At 39.9% G+C, this 27,273-nt stretch overlaps 2 protein-coding genes and 1 pseudogene across 2 annotated transcripts; all 3 read right to left on the bottom strand.

Annotated features, from left to right (window-relative positions):
* Positions 1–166: 166 nt before the first annotated feature.
* On the bottom strand, positions 167–1,871 carry LOC113166366 (E3 ubiquitin-protein ligase TRIM39-like). The gene is given in 4 exon segments (XM_026366459.1): positions 167–297; positions 300–345; positions 347–1,489; positions 1,857–1,871. Coding segments are annotated over 3 exon segments (1,311 nt in total). The 5' UTR covers positions 1,481–1,489; positions 1,857–1,871.
* Positions 1,872–3,857: 1,986 nt separating this feature from the next.
* LOC113166361 lies at positions 3,858–26,388 on the bottom strand (annotated as a pseudogene).
* On the bottom strand, positions 12,325–15,872 carry LOC113166364 (E3 ubiquitin-protein ligase TRIM39-like). Its single transcript, XM_026366457.1, has 2 exons — positions 15,741–15,872; positions 12,325–13,913 (listed from the first exon to the last, which is right to left on the bottom strand). Exon 2 carries the CDS (start codon positions 13,902–13,904, stop codon positions 12,363–12,365), a length of 1,542 nt encoding a protein of 513 aa, XP_026222242.1. The 5' UTR covers positions 13,905–13,913; positions 15,741–15,872; the 3' UTR covers positions 12,325–12,362.
* Positions 26,389–27,273: the final 885 nt, after the last annotated feature.

Below are 27,273 nucleotides of genomic sequence, written 5' to 3'. Positions count from 1 at the left end.
TAGACAGAAGAATATATTGACTTTAGTTTTACCTATTGTGGTACACACATGCTATTTTGCTGTGGATTTTACCGCCCAACATTGTTACAGTCATGATCAGAATATGAAGAAAACATCTGCTTAAATATGTAAATTAATATAATAAATGAAGCTAAATCACATTATTTTACTCAGTGTGACTGACAGCGGTGATGATCAGAGGGGCAGCGTTTGTACCACCATAATTAAGAGAAGGACTGAAGTATGGGAAGAGTTTCTCAGTGAAGGTGCAGCCAGTGAAGGAGTAGATAGAGCTGCAGTATCAGCATCATAGAAGGAGACCAGACCCCCCTCATAATTCACAAACAACCCCCACCTTCTCAGGCTGAGACCTCAGAGACAGACAGACTGCAGCCGAAGCAGCAGCATAGTACTCTCTGCCATTCCTCAAACAAATAGTCCAGAATCCATTCTGAGGGTTTGCTGTGATTTTCCCCTTCCTGTTGATGGACTCTCTGACCACTCCTACATCCCAGTCAGTTTTCCCTTTAACCTGAACCTCGTAGTAAAATCGTCCTGAAGAGAAACTTTGTTTTGCTAAAACACAAGTGTGAGGATCAAACCTCTCTGGATTGTCTGGGAGATTCTTCTTTACGTCACCGTGTTTTACTTGGCTACCAGACAGAATGAGTTTAGGATGAGCTGTATTAACATCAAGAGTCAAATTTACTGCAAACTGACGGATCCTCTTCAACTCAACCTTAAACAGATTCTTCATCTTTTCAGTGAGCTTCTCCTCCAACTGAGCCACAGCTCTCACCACAGCTCCCTCATAAGAAGAAGGACGGATGCTGACCTCTGCCCAGTCCTTGGTGGGTGGAGCAGTGTTCAGGGATGAGTGCACTTGGAGTAGATGGAGGTGGTCTTCAGACTGGGAGAGCTGCTCCACCTCAGAGCTTCTCTTGTTCAGATCAGATATTTCCTGTTCCAGCTCTTTGATGAAGTCTTCAGCCTGTTTCTCTGTTGTTCTCTGCTTCTCTTTGATGGTCTTGATGAGTTCAGCCTGGCCTCTCTCTACAGACTCCTTCAGAGCAGTGAACACCTGAACACCTTCTGCTATCTCTCTGTCTGCATCTTTGTTACTGAGCTGCACTGAGGCTTTGATCTCCTGAATCTTCAGTCGTCTCTTCTGGATCATCTGATGAACTTCTGGTTCGACATCTTGTTGCTCTGAGCTGCTGCTGCTGGTTTTCTGTTGAGCTGACTGTCTGAACTGAGCAGCCATCTCAGAGATGAAGGTGTTGATCTGCAGCTCAGGTCTCTTATTGTAACGCTTGTTACAGTTGGGACATCGACACTGGACATTAATACTCCAGTATTCAGTGATACAGTCTTTACAGAAGTTGTGTCCACATGGTATGGAGACTGGATCAGTGAACACATCCAGACAGATGGAGCAAAGAAACTGATCTTCAGTCAGCAGACAGCTGGCAGCAGACATATCTACACACTGAGGGAGGAGGATGATAAACTAAATTCTGATTAGTTCTCTTTGTTTAGTAGTAGTCGGAGACAACTGATGACTAAATTTACTACAATTCATTTCAGCAGCTGCAGCAGCACAAACATCAACATTAGTGATGAATAAATATGTGAGAGTCTGTCTGTGTCTGTGTCCTGGACGTTTCCTCTAGTGATCTGTGTTTTACTGAGTCTGAGTCATGACAACAGTAATGATGACAGGTCGAGAAATAGAAGTGTTTCACATGAAAATACTTTATAATATCATCTGAATCATAAAAAACTCAGTAGTACAAAGGTCTCTGTAAACGTGACTCATTCAACAAATGTGAATAAATAAAATGTTCTGTACTCACCAGTGTTTGACAGAGACTCTGCTGAGCTGTTCAGCGTCGTCTTCGACTGCAGCTCAGACTAATTTTTAGTTTTATTTCAGGAAACGTGATGATGAATCTCGGCTCCACCTCTCAGTGCAGGTTTATAACCTTCACCTGTTGAAACAAACTCACACCAAACTAAATTCCACGAGTCACCTGACACAGTGTGTTTAGACTTTAGATGAGGTTTGATGTTCATTTAAAATTTAATGATGTTGGAAATGATGCAATAATATATAGAAATGAGTATTTGTATTTGTTTTAAGAAAATAAACTTCTGCTTTTCTGGAATTTCTGCTTTAACCTCATGCGCTTTTTACTCGGGGACCTTGAACTCATCAGTAACTAGAGGCAGTTAACACTTCAATATCAATCAGTAAATATTATCATCTTTACTCACAAAACAAAACGTGATAACCTCAGAATATGATGCATTGCCATAAATTAAACTAGTAAAAGTAAATGAGAATTTACTATAACAATAAACTTATAATAAGGGTCGTGTGGACGACTAGTTTTAAAAGTAATTTCAAAGTACTTTCTCTTATTATTTATTTTGTGTAACAATAAAATCAGGTTATTTTACTAATTATCAAATGATTCAACTTCTCTTTTTATTGTTATCTGTCCTCAGCTGTCACTTATATCACACATGGCTCAGAGCAATGATGCGATCATACAGGTGACTGTACATTTCTAAAATTCTTAATTTAGAGTGAAGTGAAGATGATGAAGAGCTCCAACAAAACATTCTGGGATTTGTAGTATTAGCGGAGTATGAGCTATATACTGGGGGGGTTTGGGTTCAGGGGGCAGCTCTAATACACATTTGATGTGATCTCAGTTTGACACCTCTGCTCTAAGGTCACATTTCCTTCCGTACCTGGTTTTTCAAGTCTTCATATGAAGATGTCTCTGCCACGTTTCCCATGTTAAACACGTTTCCTAGAAACAATAAGTTCTGTTTACAGAGCGTCTCCTCCAGCTCATTAACCACCATCCTCAGAGTTTACCTTCTTCTTACTTCTTCCAGCTCTTTGATAAAGTAGTAGTAGCAGTATCACAGTGTACAAATACCCTGTTACAAGTAAAAGCCCCCAGCATTCAATATGTTACTTGAGTCCAGTATTAATGCGTCTTTATGCAACAGCTTCTGTGGACTTCAGACTGGAACGGCACCGCGCTCGGTTCTGATTGGTCAGCTCGTGGAGCGGGTGATACCCATCTGGGAAACACACTGTAAATAGTTCCAGCCATTGAACAGACTTGGTAAAATGTGAAATAGACATAATCAGTACACGGGGCAGTGTCCACAAAACTTGGAGAGTGACTCCTGCAGATTCCAGGAACGACATCTGAGGTCTCTGTCCAGATGAGTGCAGTCCTAGAAGGTACTGTGCAGGATCCTCAGGCTCCCAGGCCTGTGATGAAGGACCTGAACTTAAAGGACAAAGACTGACTGTAAGGGGCGAGTGGGGAATTTTAATATATAGTAAATATGTAAATGTAAAACATGTTCTTCTTTAAGGTACTTGAATTTTCCAGTTGTTCAAAAAAATGTGAGTAATAGATAATGAGGAAATGGAAAAAAAATAATGAAACACTAGATGATTAAAGGATTATCTTTATTAAACCAACATGTTAAACCACAGGAGCTTCATTTACAGGATGTACATCAGGAACTTTATATACTCTGTAAAAGCACAGAGTGTAATACGATCATCTGATGGAGGCTAGATATATACAGCATGCAGCCTTCAAATGGTTGTAACCAGTCATCAAGAGTAGTGAAACCTAAAAATATAGATCATTACTGTTTGTCTGTACCTGTGACTTTTATTTATTCCAATTGCACATATAACCCAATTTAAGAAAAAGATGAGGCACTGTGTAAAATATACATAAAACAGAATGTAAATATATAAAATAGAAAAAGAGGAAACAAAATTTTACATCACACGTCTGAAAAAAGTTGGTTCTAAGAAAAAGAGCTGCAAGAAGTTTTAGCAACTAATCAGGTGAATTAGTAACAGGTCAGTAATATGAAGGGGTTAAAAAGGCGCCTTAGAGAGTCTCTCAGAAATAAATATAAGTAAAGAACTGTGTCTACAAAAAGGTCCTCAACATGAAATTATGAATGACAATAGTTACTATGAAGGTATGATTATCTACACTACGTCATATAGATGACATGGAAAAATCACAATGTGTAAGAGACAAGGCCAACATGCAATACTGGATAGTTGTAATCTTCATCTCCTCAAAAGACACGACTCTGTAAGAACCGTAAACAGGAAACCTTTTGGATTTTTAAGGTTCCAGGTTGAGTTTTGGTATCAGGTTTTATGAACTGTGGTTAGTGATGCTGCACTGAAACAACATGCGATGCGTTCACTTGTCTCACTTTAAACATAACTTGTGCTGTCTTAGAAAAAAACTCCACCAGGAACCTTTAACCCCATCATTTGGACAGGAACTGAAGAATGGGAAGAGTTTCTCAGTGAAGGAGCAGCCAGTAAAGGAGTAGATGGGAGCTGCAGTATCAGCATCATAGAAGGAGACCAGACCCTGCTCATAGTCCACAAACACCCCCACCTTCTCAGGCTGAGACCTCAGAGACAGACGGACTGGTGGGTCAGCAGCTGCATAACACCCACCTAGCTGACTTGCACATACAATCCAGTAACCACTTTGTGGGCTCAACATGATTTCTCTCTCAATGTTGGACTTTCTGGACACTCCTAAAGTCCAAGTAGACAAGTTTTTTATCAGAACATCAAAATAAAACTTTCCTGAAGTGAAATTCTTAATTGATAAGGAACATCTGCAGTTGTTAGACTGTTGGGATTTGCAAAGTATTATATGAGGATCTGCAAACTGCTGGACTCTCTTCAACTCAGCCTCAAACAGTTTCTTCATCTGGTTCCTGAGCTTCTCCTCCAACTGAGCCACAGCTCTCACCACAGCTCCCTCATAAGAAGAAGGACGGATGCTGACTTCTGTCAGATCCTTGATGGAACTGCCAGTATTCAAGAATGGGAAAGTCTGGAGGAGGTGGAGATGGAGGTGGTCTTCAGACTGGGAGAGCTGCTCCACCTCAGAGCTTCTCTTGTTCAGATCAGATATTTCCTGTTCCAGCTCTTTGATGAAGTCTTCAGCCTGTTTCTCTGTTGTTCTCTGCTTCTCTTTGATGGTCTTGATGAGTTCAGCCTGGCCTCTCTCTACAGACTCCTTCAGAGCAGTGAACACCTGAACACCTTCTGCTATCTCTCTGTCTGCATCTTTGTTACTGAGCTGCACTGAGGCTTTGATCTCCTCAATCTTCAGTCGTCTCTTCTGGATCATCTGATGAACTTCTGGTTTGACATCTTGTTGCTCTGAGCTGCTGCTGCTGGTTTTCTGTTGAGCTGACTGTCTGAACTGAGCAGCCATCTCAGAGATGAAGGTGTTGATCTGCAGCTCAGGTCTCATGTTGTAAAGTCTTTTACAGACAGGACACTGACACTGGACATTAATATTCCAGTATTCAGTGATGCAGGTTTTACAGAAGTTGTGTCCACATGGTATGGAGACTGGATCAGTGAACACATCCAGACAGATGGAGCAAAGAAACTGATCTTCAGTCAGCAGACAGCTGGCAGCAGCCATATCTACACACTGAGGGAGGAAAGGATGAAAACAAAGCTGTAGTGATTAGTAGTTATCTTTGTTTAGTTGTAGTAGTCAGACAATGAATGACGATAATTAAAGTGCACAGGGTGGAGTGTTGTACAGCAGCATCTCTGGGATACGTGCTGTTCTTCATCAAAATAAAAGTCTGTACTGCAGCTCTGGGTTTGCACACAGACTGGGAGTTGTCTATTTTAATTACTTAACAGAATTTCTGCTGAATCCAGTAACTTCTGAGGTTTTACATCATTAATTTGCTGAATCATCTGTCTCCTGTTTACAACATGACTGAGCTGTACTCACGAGGCTGTGGCCCTGAGAGGTTTTCTGTTGATGTTAAACAGTAAATATGATCATCTGTACTCACCAGTGTTTCACAGAGACTCTGCTGAGCTGTTCAGAAAAACCTGATGGATCCACTTCAATTCTTCTTTTCAGAGAAGCAGAGCGTCGTCTTCGACTGCAGCTCAGACTAACTTTCAGTTTCATTTCAGGGAATGATGTTGAATCTCTTCTATTTCAGAGCTGCCCCCCCCCCTCTGTGTAACTGTGGCAGTCGGGGTTCATTGCCTCCTTAAAAACACACTGACATATTTATGGTCTGACACAAGTTTCAGTTTAGTTTTTTCTTCTTCTACAAACACAAACCTTTCTACATATCTGAGTTACATCCTGAATCTTTTACTTCACTACTATATCTCATGACATCATGTGGTTGTGAGGATACTTTTATTTTGTAGGGTAGAGTCCCCTCACCACAAATTACTTTGTGTTATATTAAAATTAGTTTGATCTGAATCATTTAAGTGACATGTAATGAATAAAATATAAAGAATGGGGCTAATAGTCTTTCACAGTACTTACTGACTTCTAATAAGGTGTTTAAGAAAAGAACATGGCTTCTCATTTTCATTTTTAGTTTAAATATCTTTACATTTACTTTTTATTTCACTGCTGCATCCATGTTGTTATAGTTTCTGCATCACATTGTGGCTCTGTTAATTAAGACAATCATGTCCACGTTTGGGTTCCAGGAACCAAAATTTATTCTACTGCATAAGTAAATACAGAAATGTGGTAGCATTACTGTGTCCTGTACAGAATGATCTGTTTGTTATATTGTTAATATCGTTTATGTTCCATATCGGATAGTTTCGGTTCTGTAGCGTATGTGGCTGTGTCCTGACTTTTATTATTTCAATGGCCACCAAATGTTGATTGATCCTCCTTTGATTAAGTTAACTTTAGCAAACAGAATTGTTAATGTGACTGTCATTAGGAGTTCAGTGTGTCAGTGACAGAACCACAGGATGCCAAGAGTTCAGGGAACTTTGTCAAACATCAGGAGTGTGGCAGCCTGTACATTAGAAAAGTAAGAATAAAGCACTGACCTACATTCTATTGAAAACCATTTATCTTTCCACAGGCCTTGAATTCATCAGACTTCCTCTAGACACCGAGTTGGATGATGTCAGCACAAACAGCAGCCTCTCTGATGAAGATGACTTGTTTGGATCCGTTGGGTCAGGGGAGAGCTGGATAGGTACCTTTCATGTCCATCCACTGCAGGTATGGATCTATTGCATACCTTTCCTCATTCATCTGATTTTATTTTTTGGAATATCTGCATTATCATTTTAACTGGCTGCAGCATTCACACAGTTTCTAAGAAAATAACTAAATAAATCTGACATTACAACACTTTTTTACTCTTACTTGAGTAATATTTTGGATGACTACCTTTTACCTCTACTTGAGAAATGTTATTTTGAAGTACAGCTACTCTAACTTGAGTACAATTTTAGCTACTCTACTCACCTCTGCAGTCCAGTAACCATATCTGGGGGACAGAAATGGTTACTGGATGTGTTCCTGCATGTCGGTCTTTCTAGCCACTCCTAAAGTCCATGTAGACCATAACATTTTTACAAAAAAAAAAAAAACTAGTTATGGACAGTTTTCTAAACTTAACAAGTAATGTTCTTTAGATGCCTAAGGTATTAGTCTAGGGGCTACTTGTACATAAAAACAGAATGTAAATATATAAAATAGAAAAAGAGAAGACAACATTTTACATCACACATCAGAAGACGTTAGTAACGTAAGTGGTTCTACCAAAGAAGAGCTGCAAGAACATTTGACAACTAATCAGGTAAAAGAAAGGGAAGAGTTTCTCAGTAAAGGAGTAGATAAGAGCTGCAGTATCAGCATCATAGAAGGAGACCAGACCCTGCTCATAGTCCACAAACACCCCCACCATCTCAGGCTGAGACCTAAAAAAAGCAGGAGCACTGTGCAGAACTCCGTGTCATTTCCTAAATATATTATCCAACAACCATCGTGCGGAATCAGAGTGATTAGTCCGCTACTGCCGATCTTTTTTCATGAATAGTTTAAATATCTTTACATTTACTTTTTATTTCACTGCTGCGTCCATGTTGTTATAGTTTCTACATCATATTGTGACTCTGTTAATTAAGACAATCATGTCCACGTTTGGTCTCCAGCTGCAGTTTGATAAACTCCACCAGAGGACGTTCAGTGTCTGTCAGTCTCCATATAGTTGTCTCATTAACAAGGACACAAGCAATACACATAGTGGTGGTAATGTGAAGAAAGAGCAATGCATCAGAAATTATAGAGAAGAGCATGTTTATTAGTACATTTTGATAAGATTAAAACAATTTATCAGTAAATACAAAAAAATAGCATTTGGAAACTTGGTATGAGAAAGAAATTACAGGAAAAGGTAGAGAGCGTTATAGAGTAAAACTCTCTCTATTAACGGGAGATAACAGAATCTGTTTCCAATAATAATCAAAGATTTTTCTCATTGTGATACAGAAACAATCACTGTGGCTTTTAAAGGTTCCTGTGGAGTTTCTGACCTGTGGTACTAATATAAAACAGTTTTATGAGTCAGTCTCCATTTATTTGTCTCGTCAGTGTGAACATGTGCACATACACACAGTGATGAGCTGAGATACACAGCAATTCACCAACAATGGTAAAGAAACAGAAACGTACTTACTAGGAGATGTTGATAAGCTTTAAAGTATTCAGCAGTGAAATACAAAAAGTAAAAAAACTGTTTTTAAATGTTTGCAAATCAGTTATTATTATTATTATCAAAGCGTTTAGTTAATAAATCTCATCGTAGATATAATTTCAAAAGTTTTTTTTTAATGTTTGAGAAGCTGTTTGTTCTATTGTTATTATTATAGTTTTTATTCTAATTAGCAGTAGTAGTAATACAATTATTAGTATTATTATAATTTTTGTTCTTAATCTTATTCTAATTAGTAGAAGTAGTAATATTATTAGTATTATTATTATTAATGGTATTATTATTATTTTGAGTAAATTTGTTAGTAAATGATTTGATAACTGACCATCAAATAGACTTATTCTGTCTTACTGAAACCTGGCTGCAGCAGGATGAATATGTCTCTCTGAATGAGTCGACCCCCTCAAGTCATGTTAATTATCATGTTCCTAGAAGCACAGGTCGGGGTGGAGGAGTAGCAGCAATCTTCCACTCAAGTTTGTTAATCAACCCCAGACCTAAACATAGTTTGAATTCATTTGAGAGCCTCACTCTTAGCCTCTCTGATCCTAACTGGAAAAATCAAAAACCAGTCCTGTTTGTTATTGTGTACCGTCCTCCTGTCCCTTACTCTGAGTTTTTAACTGAATTCTCAGAGTTTCTATCTGATTTAGTTCTTAGTGCAGATAAAGTCATTATAGTGGGTGACTTTAATATCCATGTAGATGTTGATGATAACTGCCTCAACACTGCATTTAATTCACTATTAGACTCCATTGGTTTTACCCAAAATGTAAATAAACCCACTCACTGTTTTAATCACACCCTTGATCTTATTCTGACATACGGTGTGGAAGTTGATCAGTTAATAGTTTTTCCCCAAAACCCTCTTTTATCTGACCATTTCTTAATTACATTTGAATTTACAGTACCAGACTTTACTAAACCTACAGATAAGATTCTCTACAGTAGATGTTTATGGTGAAAATGCTGTTGACAAATTTAAGGAACTGATTCCATCTTTTATTTCAGAGCCATGTACCAACACAGAGGAAGGCAGTTATTTCAATGTTACTCCAGCACAAGTGGACTATCTTGTTAATAGTACTGGTGCTTCACTTGGAACAATACTTGATACTGTTGCTCCTCTGAAAAAGAAACTAGTGAGTCAGAGGAAGTTAGTTCCATGGTACAATTCACAAATCCGTAGCCTAAAGCAGAAATCACGTAAGCTGGAAAGGAGGTGGCGTTCCACCAATTTAGATGAATATTGCCTAGCCTGGAAAGACAGTTTAATAATATATGAAAAACCCCTCCGTAAAGCTAGAACTTCATATTACTCCTCATTAATAGAGGCAAATAAGAACAACCCTAGGTTTCTTTTCAGCACTGTAGCCAGGCTGACAAAGAGTCATAGCTCGGTTGACCCTAGTATTCCCTCAACTCTCAGCAGCAATGACTTCATGAATTTCTTTACAAATAAAATCATAACTATTAGAGAAAAAATTGATCAGATCATCCCTGCATATAGCATGGATTGTACAACAACTCTAGATCCACGCTCGTACTTAGACTGCTTCCTCCCTGTAGATCATTCTGAATTAATTTCAGTAATTAATTCCTCTAAACCATCAACATGTCTCTTAGATTCCATCCCGACTAGACTCCTCAAGGATGTCTTACCTGATCAGCACGTCCATATTAGATCAGATCAATCTGTCTTTACAAATAGGCTACGTACCACAGGCTTTTAAGGTTGCTGTAGTCAAGCCCCTGCTCAAAAAGCCTACTCTGGACTCAGGGGTCTTAGCGAATTATAGACCAATATCCAATCTGCCCTTTATCTCTAAAATCCTTGAAAAGATAGTTTCTAAGCAATTGTACGACCACCTGCGTAGCAATAACTTGTATGAAGATTTCCAGTCAGGATTTAGAGTACATCATAGTACAGAAACAGCACTGGTAAAGGTCACTAATGATCTTCTATTAGCATCAGACAATGGTCTACTCTCTATACTCATCTTGTTAGATCTTAGTGCTGCATTCGACACTATAGATCACAACATTTTATTACACAGACTGGAACATGTCATTGGAATCAAAGGAACAGCACTAGAGTGGTTTAAATCATATCTATCAGATAGATTTCAGTTTGTACACGTTAATGATGAGTCTTCCATGCACAGCAAAGTCAGCTATGGAGTTCCACAGGGATCTGTGCTTGGACCGATTCTTTTCACTTTATATATGTCCCCTTTAGGCAATATTATTAGGAAACACTCTATAAATTTCCATTGTTATGCGGATGATACCCAGCTATATTTATCTATGAAACCAGGAGAAACTAATCAATTAGTCAAACTTCAGGAATGCTTAAAAGACATAAAGGCCTGGATGACCTCCAATTTCCTTCTCCTAAATCCGGACAAGACAGAGGTTATACTGTTTGGGCCTAAAAATCTCAGAGACACTATGTCTAATCACATTCTCACCATTGATGATTTAGTTCTGGCCTCAAGTAATACTGTAAGAAACCTCGGAGTTATCTATGATCAGGATATCTCCTTCACTTCATACATAAAAGAAATCTCTAGAACTGCCTTTTTTCACCTAAGAAACATTGCTAAAATTAGGAGCATCCTGTCCCAAAGTGATGCTGAAAAACTAGTCCATGCATTTGTTACTTCCAGACTGGACTATTGTAATTCATTATTAATAGGATGTCCCAATAACTCATTAAAGGGCCTCCAGTTAATCCAAAATGCTGCAGCCAGAGTTCTGACTGGAATTAGCAAGAGAGATCATATTTCTCCAACGTTAGCTTCTCTCCATTGGCTCCCTGGTAAATCCAGAATTGAATTTAAAATTCTTCTCCTAACTTATAAATCCCTTAATAATCAGGCTCCATCTTATCTTAAAGACCTCATAGTTCCTTATCTTCCAAGCAGAACTCTCCGTTCCCAGACTGCAGGTTTACTTGTGGTTCCTAGAGTTTCCAAATGTAGAATGGGAGGCAGAGCCTTTAGCTACCAAGCCCCTCTCCTGTGGAACCAGCTCCCAGTTCAGGTTCTGGAGGCAGACACCGTCTCTACATTTAAGACTAGACTTAAAACTTTCCTTTTTTATAAAGCTTATAGTTAGAGATGGATCAGGTGACTCTGAACCATCTCTTAGTTATGCTGATATAGGTTATTCTGCTGGGGGACCTCTACTGATAAACTGAGCTCCTCTCCTCTCTCCTTTCTCTTGTATCAATGCAAATGCCACCATTGCATGTCATTAACTTTGTGTCTTCTCTCTCTTTTAGTTGTGTTTCCTCCTCTCTGTCTCCCTCACCCTGTACTTTTCTGCAGGTATCCTCGGCCTGGAGCTGTACATCTCCAGAATCCAGTTCATCTGCCCAATGTTCTTGATGCTTGTTGTTGTCTTTATTGCCTGCTGTTCTTTTCTCTCTTCTCTTTCCACTCACCCCAACCGGTCGAGGCAGATGGCCGCCCACTATGAGCCTGGTTCTGCTGGAGGTTTCTTCCTCTAAAGGGAGTTTTTCCTCTCCACTGTTGCCTAAAGCTTGCTCAAATGGGATTGTTGGGTTTTCTCTATAATTTTTTGTATAAATATTTTCTGTAAGGTCTTAATCCTTACACTGTAAAGTGCCTTGAGATAACTTCTGTTGTAAATTGGCGCTATACAAATAAAATTGAATTGAATTGAATTGAATTAAATCTCGCAGTAACTAAAACACGTTTATCAAAGAATTTGTCCCAGGATCCTTAGAAACTGTCATTTGGACAGGAACTGAAGAATGGGAAGAGTTTCTCAGTGAAGGTGCAGCCAGTGAAGGAGTAGATAGGAACTGCAGTATCAGCATCATAGAAGGAGACCAGACCCTCCTCATAATCCAAAAACACCCCCACCTTCTTAAGCTGAGACATCGGATACAGACGGACTGGTGGGTCAGCAGTTGCATAATACTTGGTTGGGTGGGTTAAACACACAGTCCAGTAACCATTTTTGGGGGACAGGGTGACTTCTCTCAGCCTGAGCCTGTTTCTGGCCACTCCTAAAGTCCATGTAGACCACCTTTCAACTTGAAGCTCAAAGTAAAACTTTCCTGAAGTGAATCCCTGCTCTGATAAAACACATCGACAGTCGTCCCTCTTATTTATCTGTTGTCCATCAGGTCTGGGATGAACTACATCAGGATCAAGTGTCACATCCACTGCAAACTGCTGGACTCTCTTCAGCTCACCGTCAGAGAGCAGCTTCTTCATCTGGTTACCGAGGGTCTCCTCCAACTGAGCCACAGCTCTCACCACAGCTCCCTCATAAGGATGGATGCTGACCTCTGTCCAGTCCTTGGTGGGTGGAGCAGTGTCCAGGGATGAGTGCATTTGGAGGAGGTGGAGGTGGTCTTCAGACTGGGAGAGCTGCTCCACCTCAGAGCTTCTCTTGTTCAGATCAGATATTTCCTGTTCCAGCTCTTTGATGAAGTCTTCAGCCTGTTGCTCTGTTGTTCTCTGCTTCTCTTTGATGGTCTTGATGAGTTCAGCCTGGCCTCTCTCTACAGACTCCTTCAGAGCAGTGAACACCTGAACACCTTCTGCTATCTCTCTGTCTGCATCTTTGTTACTGAGCTGCACTGAGGCTTTGATCTCCTCAATCTTCAGTCGTCTCTTCTGGATCATCTGATGAATTTCAGCCTCTGTCTTCTCCAGCTCTGCCTTCTTTATGTCATATTCTTCTTTCACAGGAACAACATCATGAGTCTTGTGGTCTGAAATAGTACATAGAACACAGACACACATCTGATCCGTCTTACAGAACAGCTCCAGCAGTTTATCGTGCTTCTTACACATCCTTTCTTCCAGATTCTCTACAGGGTCGATCAGCTGATGTCTTCTCAGACCTGACGTTGTCAGATGGGGCTCCAGGTGAGTCTCACAGTAGGAGGTCAGACACACCAGACAGGACTTCAGGGCCTTCAGTTTGGTTCCAGTGCAGACGTCACAGGGAACTTCTCCTGATTCGACAACTTGTTGCTCTGAGCTGCTGCTGCTGGTTTTCTGTTGAGCTGACTGTCTGAACTGAGCAGCCATCTCAGAGATGAAGGTGTTGATCTGCAGCTCAGGTCTTGTGTAGAAGCGCTTGTTACAGTTGGGACACTGACACTGGACATTATTATTCCAGTTTTCAGTGATGCAGGTTTTACAGAAGTTGTGTCCACATGGTATGGAGACTGGATCAGTGAACACATCCAGACAGATGGAGCAAAGAAACTGATCTTCAGTCAGCAGACAGCTGGCAGCAGCCATATCTACACACTGAGGGAGGAAAGATGAAAACAAAGCTGTAGTTATTAGTAGTTATCTTTGGTCAGTTCTTGTAGTCAGACAATGATCAGGTGAATTTCAGGAGACTGATTCTAAATTCCACATTATTTCCCCCAACAGAGGACTACATGGAAGTGCCTCTGTATTGTGTTCATGGTATGAGGTTATGATATGCTGCAGATTGTTTGCCTTTGTTTCAAATGGTTACATGATAATGGAGTTTTATTGAAATGTTAACATTACAATATGTAATTGATTAAGGGATATTAGGATATAAGGTGATATGTCTCACTAGACTCTAGGGATTAAGCGGGAGGAAGCTAATGAAGACTGCGCTACATGGACTGCAGGTGAGCAGATGGCTCCTTCGAGACTCTGCTATATTGTACTTAAAGTTTAAGTTGTCTACATCTGAAGCCAACGCCAGACATTCAAAGAGACTCAAAGATTTACGGACCTCTTTTCATGACAAGTGGCCAATGTTGTATTTGTTTAATGTGTTTAAAGTATCTCTACTTTCGTTCGTACATGCCAGGTACCGTGTTAATTCCTAATGTACTGTGTACTGTTCATGAATACAGTTCTCACAGTGTGACTAAGGAACTGTCGAAGGAATGCAATAAACACCCGTTTCAAAGAACCGACCTGTGTCTGTGTTGTCGTGGAGAGAGCTACAGTAGTGTGCCAATGTTAGAGGCCCTTCCCTCTCCGGGTAGGTCAGATCACAACCTGCTCGGACTGTTCACACTTCTAGACTGAGGAGCTCTTTTTCCCACAACTATTAAACTTTTAAACAGATATTTTATAATACAAACTACAAAGTTCCTATTTTCACTGAAATTAGCTACAGATTAATAATAGACAGGACACTAATGAACAGCACAGCAGCATTTACAGGTCTAAAAGTCTACTGAAGTACTCACATACTACTGTTTTACTTGTTAATGTTAATATTACTCTGTTACATTTATATAACAGCTTCAGACAGTTTTCTGTTTCACATTTTTAATACAAAATACTACCAACTAATAAAAGCTGCCAGAACATGAAGGGTTAAAATCAGCTCCACCTTTAGCTAACAGAGACCTTTGGTCTATATGTTTTAAATTAACTATTGTAAATTAATTTTTGGTACATTATCACTACTAAAAGTAAGTTTGCAGTTTCCAGCTAATTTGGGAAATGACCATAAAACCTTTTCCTTTTAAATCTGGTGTGAATCCACCAACATTTACTTTTTTATTGTTTAGCTATAAAGGGTCAGTGTTTGAACAGAAGTTAAATTTGACTTTCTTATTGCAGAACTTGTTCTTTTGTACTTATCTACCCGGTGTTTTTAATCCACCTCTCTCTGTAATCAGAACCAGAGAATTGGGTGTTATCCTTTGCAGCACATGAAGAAATGTAAAATATACAGAGCAAAGAGATGTTGTCATAAACAGACTGGTGTATTTACAGATGAATGTAGAAGAACAGGAGATTTATGTTTTAGCAGCAATGCTACATGTCATGTTATGACATCATAATTAAAGTGCACAGGGTGGAGTGTTGTACAGCAGCATCTCTGGGATACGTGCTGTTCTTCATCAAAATAAAAGTCTGTACTGCAGCTCTGGGTTTGCACACAGACTGGGAGTTGTCTATTTTAATTACCTAACAGAATTTCTGCTGAATCCAGTAACTTCTGAGGTTTTACATCATTAATTTGCTGAATCATCTGTCTCCTGTTTACAACATGACTGAGCTGGACTCACGAGGCTGTGGCCCTGAGAGGTTTTCTGTTGATGTTAAACAGTAAATATGATCATCTGTACTCACCAGTGTTTCACAGAGACTCTGCTGAGCTGTTCAGAAAAACCTGATGGATCCACTTCAATTCTTCTTTTCAGAGAAGCAGAGCGTCGTCTTCGACTGCAGCTCAGACTAACTTTTAGTTTCATTTCAGGGAATGATGTTGAATCTCTTCTATTTCAGAGCTGCCCCCCCCTCTCTGTGTAACTGTGGCAGTCGGGGTTCATTGCCTCCTTAAAAACACACTGACATATTTATGGTCTGACAGGAGTTTGAGTTTAGTTTTTTCTTCTTCTACAAACACAAACCTTTCTACATATCTGAGTTACATCCTGAATCTTTTACTTCACTACAACGATCTGATTACTGATCAGTTTTAATATAAAGATTTATCTAAATAAACACACGGTGAGTTTAAACTATAATGTAGTCTGAGAAATTAAAGTAACACATTAAACAACCAAACATTATGTATCTCTGGATAATAATAGAATTATATGACAGTGAGGATTCATTTATTATCAGTGTTATCCTACTGTAATGATTATATCTCATGTCATCATGTGGTTGTGAGGGTACTTTTATTTTGAAGGGTAGGGACTGAAACGGGTCAGTTCCTGGGTTTTGGTTTTTCCTGTCACTTCTCCTCCGGCCTCCACATCATCCTCTGTTACCTGTATCACACACACCTGGCTCTTCTCTGTCTGATGAAGTCTCCTCCCCTGTTTTCACTTTACAATCAGTCTCCTCAGTATGTGTCGGGTCTTTGACAGATTCTTGTAATGATCCGGATGTTTGCTGTGTTCTGCTGCTTTTTCTTGTGTGACCTCTTTGGTTTCTTCTATTGATTCAGGACTTTGAAGCAGTAGTTATTATTATTATTATTATTATTATTATTATTATTATTATTATTATTATTATTATTATTATTATTATTATTATTATTATTATTATTATTATTATTGGTTATTGTTGGTTGTATCCGCCTGGTGTTTTGAATGACAGCTTGTTTAGCTCTATCTCAACCAAGTACAACATTGAATTTGTAAATATTCCCATAATTTTTTATACTTGGATAAAAATCCTTTGCAGTCGCTGCCTGAAGACATGACCTTTAACCACATTATTATAATATTAAAACAAAGTCAGACATTTAACATTAGATATTATCAGTTACTCAGTTATCAGTTAAAATGAATGGCGAGAAACGGTAACATATTATTAAATAATGTTTTATTATTAATAAAATAATATGTACAGTATAATTTCATGTTATGACACCAAACTCAAAGAAATGTCTTTACTCAATGTGATACACAGGTTCCTGTGGAGTTTCTAACCTGCAGTATAGAACAGTTTTAGTCTAAAAAAACTGCACTTAGTCATTGTGTTAATGTTCTAAGAGACACAGCAATGATACAGCAGTATAATTCTATAAATCCATTTGGTGAGGATTTAGACAATTCTAAAGTAAAACACAAAAGGTATTTGCAAATGCATGACAGAAAAAAATCCAAGGATAACACTGAGCACTTTCATGAGTAAAACTCACGGGAAATATAATTTGTGTTTTTTAAAAGAATTCTTCCAACCTTTAATACGATCATTTGAACAGGGACTGAAGAATGGGTAGAGTGTCTCAGTGAAGGAGCAGCCAGTAAAGGAGTAGATAGGAGCTGCAGTATCAGCATCATAGAAGGAGACCAGACCCTCTTCATAATCCACAAACACCCCCACCTTCTCAGGATGAGACTTCAGATACAGATGGACTGGTGGGTCAGCAGCTGCATAACACCCATCAGGGTGCTTCAAACATATAGTCCAGTAACCAATGTTGGGACTGAGTTCCTTTTCTACATTAACGATCAACTCTCTGGCCACTCCTAAAGTCCATGTAGACCATTTTTTAACCTGAACCTCAAAATACAATTTTCCAGAAGCGTAGCCCTGGTTTGATAAAACACAGCGACAGTCATAACTCTTATTTATCTGTTGTCCATCAGGTATCGGATAAACTACATCAGGATCAAGTGTCACATCCACCGCAAACTGCTGGACTCTCTTCAACTCAGCTTCTAAAACCTTCTTCATCTCTTTACTGAGCGTCTTCTTCAACTGAGCTACAACACTACTCACTGTCCCCTCATATACTGGAGGACAGATGCTGACCTCTGTCCAATTCTTGGTGCATTTGCCAGCAGTGTTCAGGGATGAGTGCATTTGGAGGAGGTGGAGGTGGTCTTCAGACTGGGAGAGCTGCTCCACCTCAGAGCTTCTCTTGTTCAGATCAGATATTTCCTGTTCCAGCTCTTTGATGAAGTCTTCAGCCTGTTTCTCTGTTGTTCTCTGCTTCTCTTTGATGGTCTTGATGAGTTCAGCCTGGCCTCTCTCTACAGACTCCTTCAGAGCAGTGAACACCTGAACACCTTCTGCTATCTCTCTGTCTGCATCTTTTTTACTGAGCTGCACTGAGGCTTTGATCTCCTCAATCTTCAGTCGTCTCTTCTGGATCATCTGATGAACTTCAGCCTCTGTCTTCTGCAGCTCTGCCTTCTTTATGTCATATTCTTCTTTCACAGGAACAACATCATGAGTCTTGTGGTCTGAAATAGTACATAGAACATACAGACACACATCTGATCCGTCTTACAGAACAGCTCCAGCAGTTTATCGTGCTTCTTACACATCCTTTCTTCCAGATTCTCCACAGGGTCGATCAGCTGATGTCTTCTCAGGCCTGATTTTGTCAGATGAGGCTCCAGGTGAGTCTCACAGTAGGAGGTCAGACACACCAGACAGGACTTCAGGGCCTTCAGTTTGGTTCCAGTGCAGACGTCACAGGGAACTTCTCCTGATTCGACAACTTGTTGCTCTGAGCTGCTGCTGCTGGTTTTCTGTTGAGCTGACTGTCTGAACTGAGCAGCCATCTCAGAGATGAAGGTGTTGATCTGCAGCTCAGGTCTTGTGCTGTACTGCTTGTTACAGTTGGGACACTGACACTGGACATTAATATTCCAGTTTTCAGTGATGCAGGGTTTACAGAAGTTGTGTCCACATGGTATGGAGACTGGATCAGTGAACACATCCAGACAGATGGAGCAAAGAAACTGATCTTCAGTCAGCAGACAGCTGGCAGCAGACATATCTACACACTGAAAAGTATAAAACACATCTTTTGATTATTTATTTAATATTGTGGTGATTATTGGAAAAATTGTTGTAGTAGTGTCATAAATTTTGTTATTTTGGTCAAATAAGGTAGAGCACTATGAGAAAAATAAGAAACACAAAATACAATTTATTTCTCAACATATAATTCAGAAAAGTATATTGCAAACTTGAGCCTACTTGTAATTATTAATACCTTCATATAAACTCATTATTGGGAAATAGAAGACAACCAGAGACACAGTAAGACATAAATAACAATAAATAACATCGCCGCTGTCCATGTGGGAGACCAGGGTTTGAATCCCGGGTGTGACCTACAACCAGTAAGGGTCCTTAGGCAAGACCTCTTTACTCTTACCTTGCCTTTGCCTTGTACCTGTTACTTTACTTAATTAAGTCTGGTGTACCCCAGGATTCCATCCTTAGCACTTTTCTTTTCTGTATGTATAGAGGTTACTGTTATTGGAAACTTAATTTTAATTTTCACTCAGTTCTTCATGTCTGACCGAAGACATCCAGTCTCACTGGTTGTCTCGTCTTATCTATTATTTTTTATTCTACCGTACTTTCCTGCATGTCATTTTTTTCTGTTAGTTCTCTTTTCTTAGATGTACCCAGGTATCACAACACATCAACTTTAATGTGTTTTCTCATTATGCTCCTTCCTGTAAATATTAGAACACCCTTTCCAGAATGTCTTCAAAGAGTCTTAAAACATATGCTGGTAGACATACATCATCCTTTTATAGTACATCTGTTTTGATTGTTTGGTTTTCCATATTTACTTGCTAATAATTCTGTTATTTCTTTGTATGTTTTTTTGTACTCTAAAGTGTGTTTATACACTTATTGTATGATAATCCTCATTTAAATCAGGTTAATACCTGATCTTTACAGGAATGTCAAATGACAAATGCAATAAAGAATCACACTTAGGAAGCACTCTCTAAAATTACATACAGACTGACACAGTAAGGCCATTCCCCCACCCCAAAGGATTTCTCAGTAAATACAGCTCATGCCGTTCATGGGTCTGACCTAACCTACTAAATCAGTGCTGGTTTCAGTAAATCTGTCAACTGGTGAAATCAAACAACAACTTTGTCACATTTCTGTTCATGTTAAAGTAAATAGTAAAGCTGTACTCACCAGTGTTATCAAAGATTCTGCTGTGTTGTTGAAAAAACCTGATGGATTCACTTTAGTTTTTCTTTAGCGATAAACAGACTATTGATTAAACTGCTTTCTTTGAGCAAATGAGATGTTGAATATATTACGTTTCAGTGTTGTCCTACCTCTCAGTGTTGTTCTGTTAGTGAGGGTTTATTGCCTCTTCGGAAACACCCTGCCACGTATGGGATGACTGTGAACTTTGATTTCTTCTTTTGTTCTACAGTGGAATTATGGATCATCTTATCAGGAGTGTTGACAACACAACACAAGAGGTCAGAGCAAGATATCCAAGAAACAACTGCATCTTTTCATTTGATCAGTTATTCCCAAACACAATCCTTCCAATATAACTCACAGTCAGGTCCAGAATGATTTGAACACTATCACAGTTTTTATAATTCTCTATCTGTACACTACCACAGTGACTTTAAAATGAAGCTCATTCATTTCAAGGTGTTTAAAGAAAAGTATTCAATGACCTTTGTGGCCTGTTCACTTGTTTTTTTTTTTTTTGACACAAATAGCAGAGTTGCTTCTGCATGTTCAGGAGGCCATTGTTGTTCTGAAAGATAGTCGAAACCCATGAGAGACAGCAAAGTGTGGTGCAGTACATTCTTGTAAAGAAGGACTGCACTGGCAAGCCTAGCAACACCAAAAAGTCTGGATCACAACCAAGTTTGATGAACATAAAATTCTGTTCACAACATCCAGCCAAGTCAAGAAGACTCTCAAGGAGGTAGGTGGGTCATTGTCAAAGTTTGCAGTGAAGAGGTGACTGCAAATGCAGAGGTTTCACAACAAGGTGCAAACCAGTGATAATGCTCAAGAACAGAAAGGTCAGATTAGACTTTGCCAGAAAACTCCTAAAAAAGGAAAAGGGAAGAAAAACCTGTCCGAACAGATGACATGGAAATTAACGTCTAATAGAACAATGGAAAGAAGGAAGGAAAGGGACAGTTCATGACCCAAACTGTTGGCTCTCTTGCGGCCCGGGAACTCTCTCCCGTCGCTCCAGCTGAAGTAGACATCCCTGACACATATATTAGCCTTTAGCTAATAAGACACATGGACACATCAGTTTTGCATAGCTCCACTTGCTCAGCTTCTCACCGTCGAGAGTCAGTTACCTTCATACTGCATGTTGTGCCATCAGGGAAAATCATCTTGCTGTTGCTCTTCTCAAAATAGATTTTGCTCCCTTAGAAGCTGCAGCCTCTACTGACAAGATGTTATGTGGATATTCAGGAATCAACAGGGCGCTTGAAAGTGTCACGTTCACCACCTTTCCCTTGTCATTGATCATCCGGATTTGGACATCGCCTTTCTTCAGAACGCTCACGGTTTTCCATGTCCCATCTGCCAACTCCATCACATGATTCTTTGGATGGATGTCTCATCAAATGCTATGAACGCTTTCTCATCCGTCACAATGTGAACAGAGGCACCGCTGTCCACAAGAAGACCTTTCTGTCGTGTAAACTGCACAGTTCTGCATAAGCAAAGTTCATTTCTCCTACCAATCTCTGTAGCGTCATCTTCCGCTGAATCTCTTCCCAGGATGGTATCTTTGAGACCTATCGTCTTTAAGTAGGCTAGGAACCATGCTTCCCAGATATGGTATCTGGCTTCATCACCGTCGAACCGTGGCGGCGGCCCGCGTCCATACACATGTGTACTTGGGGCATGTCTGGGGGCATAACCTGTTGGCTCTCTTGCAGCGGTTGTCTCTCTTGTTGCCCGGGAACTCTGTCCCGTTGCTCCAGCCGAAGTAGACATCCCTGACTGAGATGGTAAGAAAACTAGCAGGATAGTGGCCCTCGAGGACCGGGATTGGACACCCCTGGTCTATAGTGACAGTCATTGCACTCTAACACAAACTGTACCACTTCATCTATCTAACATGAAGGGGGTGGTGTTATTCCATGGGCGTGTATGGCTGCCTTCTTCATTACTTCATTTTAAATCCACTGTAGTATAGATACAACATTTAAAAAACAAAACTTCTGAACCGTACTATATAGTCCAGTGAGTTTATCCCAGTCTTTGTCGGATACAGATGTCGCACCTGGGTGGTCTGTTAGGCTGAATACCTTCTTTCTCTGTGTTTCACATATCTGCTTACTAAACTAAACTGTGTCTGTCTAATCATGGACTTGGACTTTTTCTAAAATTGCTGTTCAGCATCAACTGGACTTTTTTTTAAGTTCTTGAAGATGTTTCACCTTCTATCCACAAGGCTTCATCGGTTTTACCTTACTGGCTGGAAAAGCAGGGTTATAAACCCTGTGGAGTCACTAAGTCTTTAGCACTTGATTGTCACCTGTTGTTCCACCTGACTTACATGTAAGACACTATGACAACGTAAGAACCGTCTGGGTAGTGATGAAAGAACTGCATCGTAAGTGGGTTATGCCAAGGACCACCTCCGCTGTTTATCGACGGTGTCATGAATCTAGGGTCAGATTCCATAGCCGGAGAAAACACGATAGACAAGATAAAGTTAGAATGAGCTTAATTAAGAATTAGATGGTCATTAGGAATGGTATAAAGGTTAGTAGAGGAAGGAACGAATGAACTGTTAGTGTAGTCTTTCACTGTTACGATTCCTCCCTTCGCCCCTGTCTGTGGGTTTTCTTTTTGTTTTGTGTCTCACTCTCCTGCCACACCATATATAACTTCCTCTTCCTCCACTCATCAGACTAATGACTGACTTGTTTCATCTGTGCGTCCCTTTTGTTTTATAAGCACCTCTTAGTCTTCTGTTCAGGGCTGGTTTGTTGTTTCATTCGTGGTTTTCGTTTGCAACGTAACTGCCACCACTCTGGTCAGTTGGTATGTTCATTCGTCTGTCAGGAACCGCTCTGTTCTCCTTTTTTTTTTTGTATTGTTTGGTTCGTTTGTTTGCAGTGATTTTCGTTCGTTACTTTATATTTCTAATTAGTGAGTTGAAGTTTGTATTTTTGTGTATAGATTTATTAGTTGGTACTTTGTATGTTTTGTTGGTTTATTAGTTCGTCTTTTGGCTGCGTCACTGCAGCGTTTTGTGTTGTTACTTTGTGTATTTATTCTCCGTGCTTGTTTAAGTTTTCCCAGTGTCCCCCATTTTGGACCGGGAGTTATAATAAACCTTTTTTTGTTTGTCTTGTCCATCAGTTCGTAACATTCACAGCACTGTACCTTACTGACTTCTAATAAGGTGTTTAAGAAAAGAACATGGTTTCTCATTTTTATTTATTTTTTTCATGAATAGTTTAAATATATTTACATTTACTTTTTATTTCACTGCTGCATCCATGTTGTTATAGTTTCTGCATCATATTGTGACTCTGTTAATTAAGACAATCATGTCCACGTTTGGTCTCCAGCTGCAGTTTGATAAACTCCACCAGAGGACGTTTAATGTCAGTCAGTCTCCATTTATTTGTCTCATTAACACGCACAAGGACACATGCAATACACATAGTGGTGGTAATGTGAAGAAACACAGCAACACACCAGAAACCACAGAGAAGCTTATGATTACGTTTTGATTGGATTAAAACAATTTATCAGAAAATACAAAAAATATCATTTGGGAACTTGGTATGCGGAAGAAATTACAGGAATAAGTACAGAGAGTTATAGAGTAAAACTATCAGGAGATGAAACCTGTGTTTCTCTTTAGAAACTACAATGATAATAAAAAAGAATCATTTGAACAGGGACTGAAGGATGGGAAGAGTTTCTAAGTGAAGGAGCAGCCAGTAAAGAAGAGACAGACACAGACTGGAGGGTGGATATTTGTTTGGGGGCTTTTCATACAGAGCTGTGATTTTTTCCTAAATTCCTAAAGTCTACGTAGACATTTAAACCAGAACCTGATATGATGTTCAGGTTATTTGCAAGAAGCAATTTGATGTTTTTACAGGATGATATGACATAAAGACATGTACATACAACAATGCATATGTGCAGTAATCAGTAATTTTACATTAGATAATAAGACAAAGAGAAAAATATAATGTAAAGTAGAATTCCTAATTATGACACAGAACCTGTTTCCAATAATAATCAAAGATTTTTCTTATTGTGATACCGAAACGATCACTGTGGATTTTAAAGGTTCCTGTGGAGTTTCTGACCTGTGGTACTAATATAAAACAGTTTTATGAGTCAGTCTCCATTTATTTGTCTCGTCAGTGTGAACATGTGCACATACACACAGTGATGGTTGGTTGGTTAACCAACAAGTTAACTAGTAGATGTTGATAGGATTTAAACTATTCAGCAGTAAAATACAAAAAACACCCAAAGAAACAGCTTTTCAAATGTTTGAAAAGCTGTTTTTATTATTAATGAAGCTTTTTAAAGAGTAAAACTCATGGTAAATAAAACGTATGTTTAGGGAAAAAAATCCTGAAGGCGCCTTTGACACGATCATTTGAACAGGGACTGAAGAATGGGTAGATTTCCTCAGTGAAGAAGCAGTCAGTAAAGGAGTAGATAGGAGCTGCAGTATCAGCATCATAGAAGGAGACCAGACCCTCCTCATAGTCCACAAACACCCCCACCTTCTCAGGATGAGACTTCAGATACAGACGGACTGGTGGGATCAGCAGCTGCATAATACTTGGTTTGGTGCTTTAAACATATGGTCCAGCAACCATTTTGGGGGGGACAGGGTGACTTGTCCAAGCCTGGGCCTGTTTCTGGCCACTCCTAAAGTCCATGTAGACCACCTTTTAACTTGAACGTCAAAGTAAAACTTTCCAAAAGTGAAACCCTGGTTTGAAAAAACACATCGACAGTCATTAGGTCCTGATTGTCCGTCAGGTCTGGCGATGAACTACATCAGGATCAAGTGTCACATCCACTGCAAACTGCTGGACTCTCTTCAGCTCAGCTTCTAAAACCTTCTTCATCTGTTTACTGAGCTTTTCCTCCAACTGAGCTACAACTCTACTCACAGTCCCCTCATATACTGGAGGACGGATGCTGACCTCTGTCCAGTCTTTGGTGGGTGGAGCAGTGTCCAGGGATGAGTGCATTTGGAGGAGGTGGAGGTGGTCTTCAGACTGGGAGAGCTGCTCCACCTCAGAGCTTCTCTTGTTCAGATCAGATATTTCCTGTTCCAGCTCTTTGATGAAGTCTTCAGCCTGTTTCTCTGTTGTTCTCTGCTTCTCTTTGATGGTCTTGATGAGTTCAGCCTGGCCTCTCTCTACAGACTCCTTCAGAGCAGTGAACACCTGAACACCTTCTGCTATCTCTCTGTCTGCATCTTTGTTACTGAGCTGCACTGAGGCTTTGATCTCCTCAATCTTCAGTCGTCTCTTCTGGATCGTCTGATGAATTTCAGCCTCTGTCTTCTGCAGCTCTGCCTTCTTTATGTCATATTCTTCTTTCACAGAAACAACATCATGAGTCCTATGATCTAACATCGTAGGTGCAGAGCATGCAGACACACATCTGATCCGTCTTACAGAACAGCTCCAGCAGTTTATCGTGCTTCTTACACATCCTTTCTTCCAGATTCTCCACAGGGTCGATCAGCTGATGTCTTCTCAGACCTGACATTGTCAGATGAGGCTCTAGGTGAGTCTCACAGTAGGAGGTCAGACACACCAGACAGGACTTCAGGGCCTTCAGTTTGGTTCCAGTGCAGACGTCACAGGGAACTTCTCCTGATTCGACAACTTGTTGCTCTGAGCTGCTGCTGCTGGTTTTCTGTTGAGCTGACTGTCTGAACTGAGCAGCCATCTCAGAGATGAAGGTGTTGATCTGCAGCTCAGGTCTCATGTTGTAACGTCTTTTACAGACAGGACATCGACACTGGACATTATTATTCCAGTTTTCAGTGATGCAGGTTTTACAGAAGTTGTGTCCACATGGTATGGAGACTGGATCAGTGAAGACATCCAGACAGATGGAGCAAAGAAACTGATCTTCAGTCAGCAGACAGCTGGCAGCAGACATATCTACACACTGAGGGAGGAAAGGATGAAAAGTGACAACATGATGAAGAAAACTGTAATTACTGAACCCCTGATTATTCCCAAAATACCCAGCTGGGTTAATGGAACATCAGTATTTACTTATTTTAGTTATTTTCTACGCTCTGAACTCGTAACATAACAAAATGAACAAAGGAACTTCCTGTTTGTGTCGAGTTTAAACTCTGACTTTCTGCCGTTGCTGAAATGTAATAAATATGATCAGATGTACTCACCAGTGTTTGACAGAGACTCTGCTGAGTTACTGAGACAGAACGGATGACTGAGTTCAGGTTATTTTAACTTCAGAGGGAACCAGAGAGATTCTTGTCCCGTCTGCAGTTTTGCTGTCACTCTGACAAACTTTCACTTTCATTTGAGGAAATGAGGTGTTGAAACTTTCAGTGTCACTCCGCCTCCCAGTGTCGCTCAGCTGCCTGATGAAACCAGCTGCAGGTTTGATTAATGGACCAACAGTTCCTGAACATTTAGAGGTATTTAATATACAATAAGGTATCCCCTGAATTAGGTGGCCTGAAAGTCAGCTGTCTGACAAAAATTAGAAAGAATTATTCTGCTGCTTTTCTGTAAGTTAAACTGCTCAAATTAATCTAGTTGGATGCAACAGTCCAGAAAGAAATTGTTCAAGTTCATCAGTCAACAGCAGCGGCCCACCTGACCTCCCTCACTGTGCTCTGTCAGTGACTAACGTCCTGTGGTCCCCTCACCTCATGTTAAGAGCTCCCAGGTAAAACCTTCCAGCTCAGTGGTTCCACGGTGGTGGAACGACCTACCACCTCTGCACACTCAGCTGCCTTAGTCTCAATTTTCAAAACCAGAAAACTGAACTCTTCCAAATCTTTCTCTGCACTTAAAATCTTAATATATATCTTATACCCCATGAAACTGAAACGGCTCCTTCTAAAGCTCTTTACTTCAACGTTCTTCTCCTTGATCCATCTGATCGATAACTAAATGTAAGCAGCTCTGCTTTGCCATTAGTTTACTAGTACACAGAGATTTTGAGGTTTCAGAAAAACTACAATAAATGATTCTGTACTTGGTTTATTTCAGCATATCTCACCTTATTTACATGAATTATTTCTTTTGACCCTGACAGAGCAGAGAATCAGATGTAATTTCACTCAGTCATGTGTTTTGGTATCAGCCTGGTGACACCAACAGTGTTTTTGTGGCCTCAGGTTGCAGTTTGTGATGAACTCCATCAGAGGGCGACCTCTGCTGTT

Source organism: Anabas testudineus, chromosome 6 (assembly GCF_900324465.2).
Source record: "Anabas testudineus chromosome 6, fAnaTes1.2, whole genome shotgun sequence".
Lineage (NCBI taxonomy): Eukaryota > Metazoa > Chordata > Actinopteri > Anabantiformes > Anabantidae > Anabas > Anabas testudineus.
Note: the sequence above shows the minus strand (reverse complement) of the source record. Positions and strands in the feature narration are given on the sequence as shown.

What these genes read in the sequence shown, in the direction of transcription:
- LOC113166364 (XM_026366457.1), bottom strand. Translation starts at nt 13,904, where the DNA reads ATGGCTGCTGCCAGCTGTCTGCTGACTGAAGATCAGTTTCTTTGCTCC.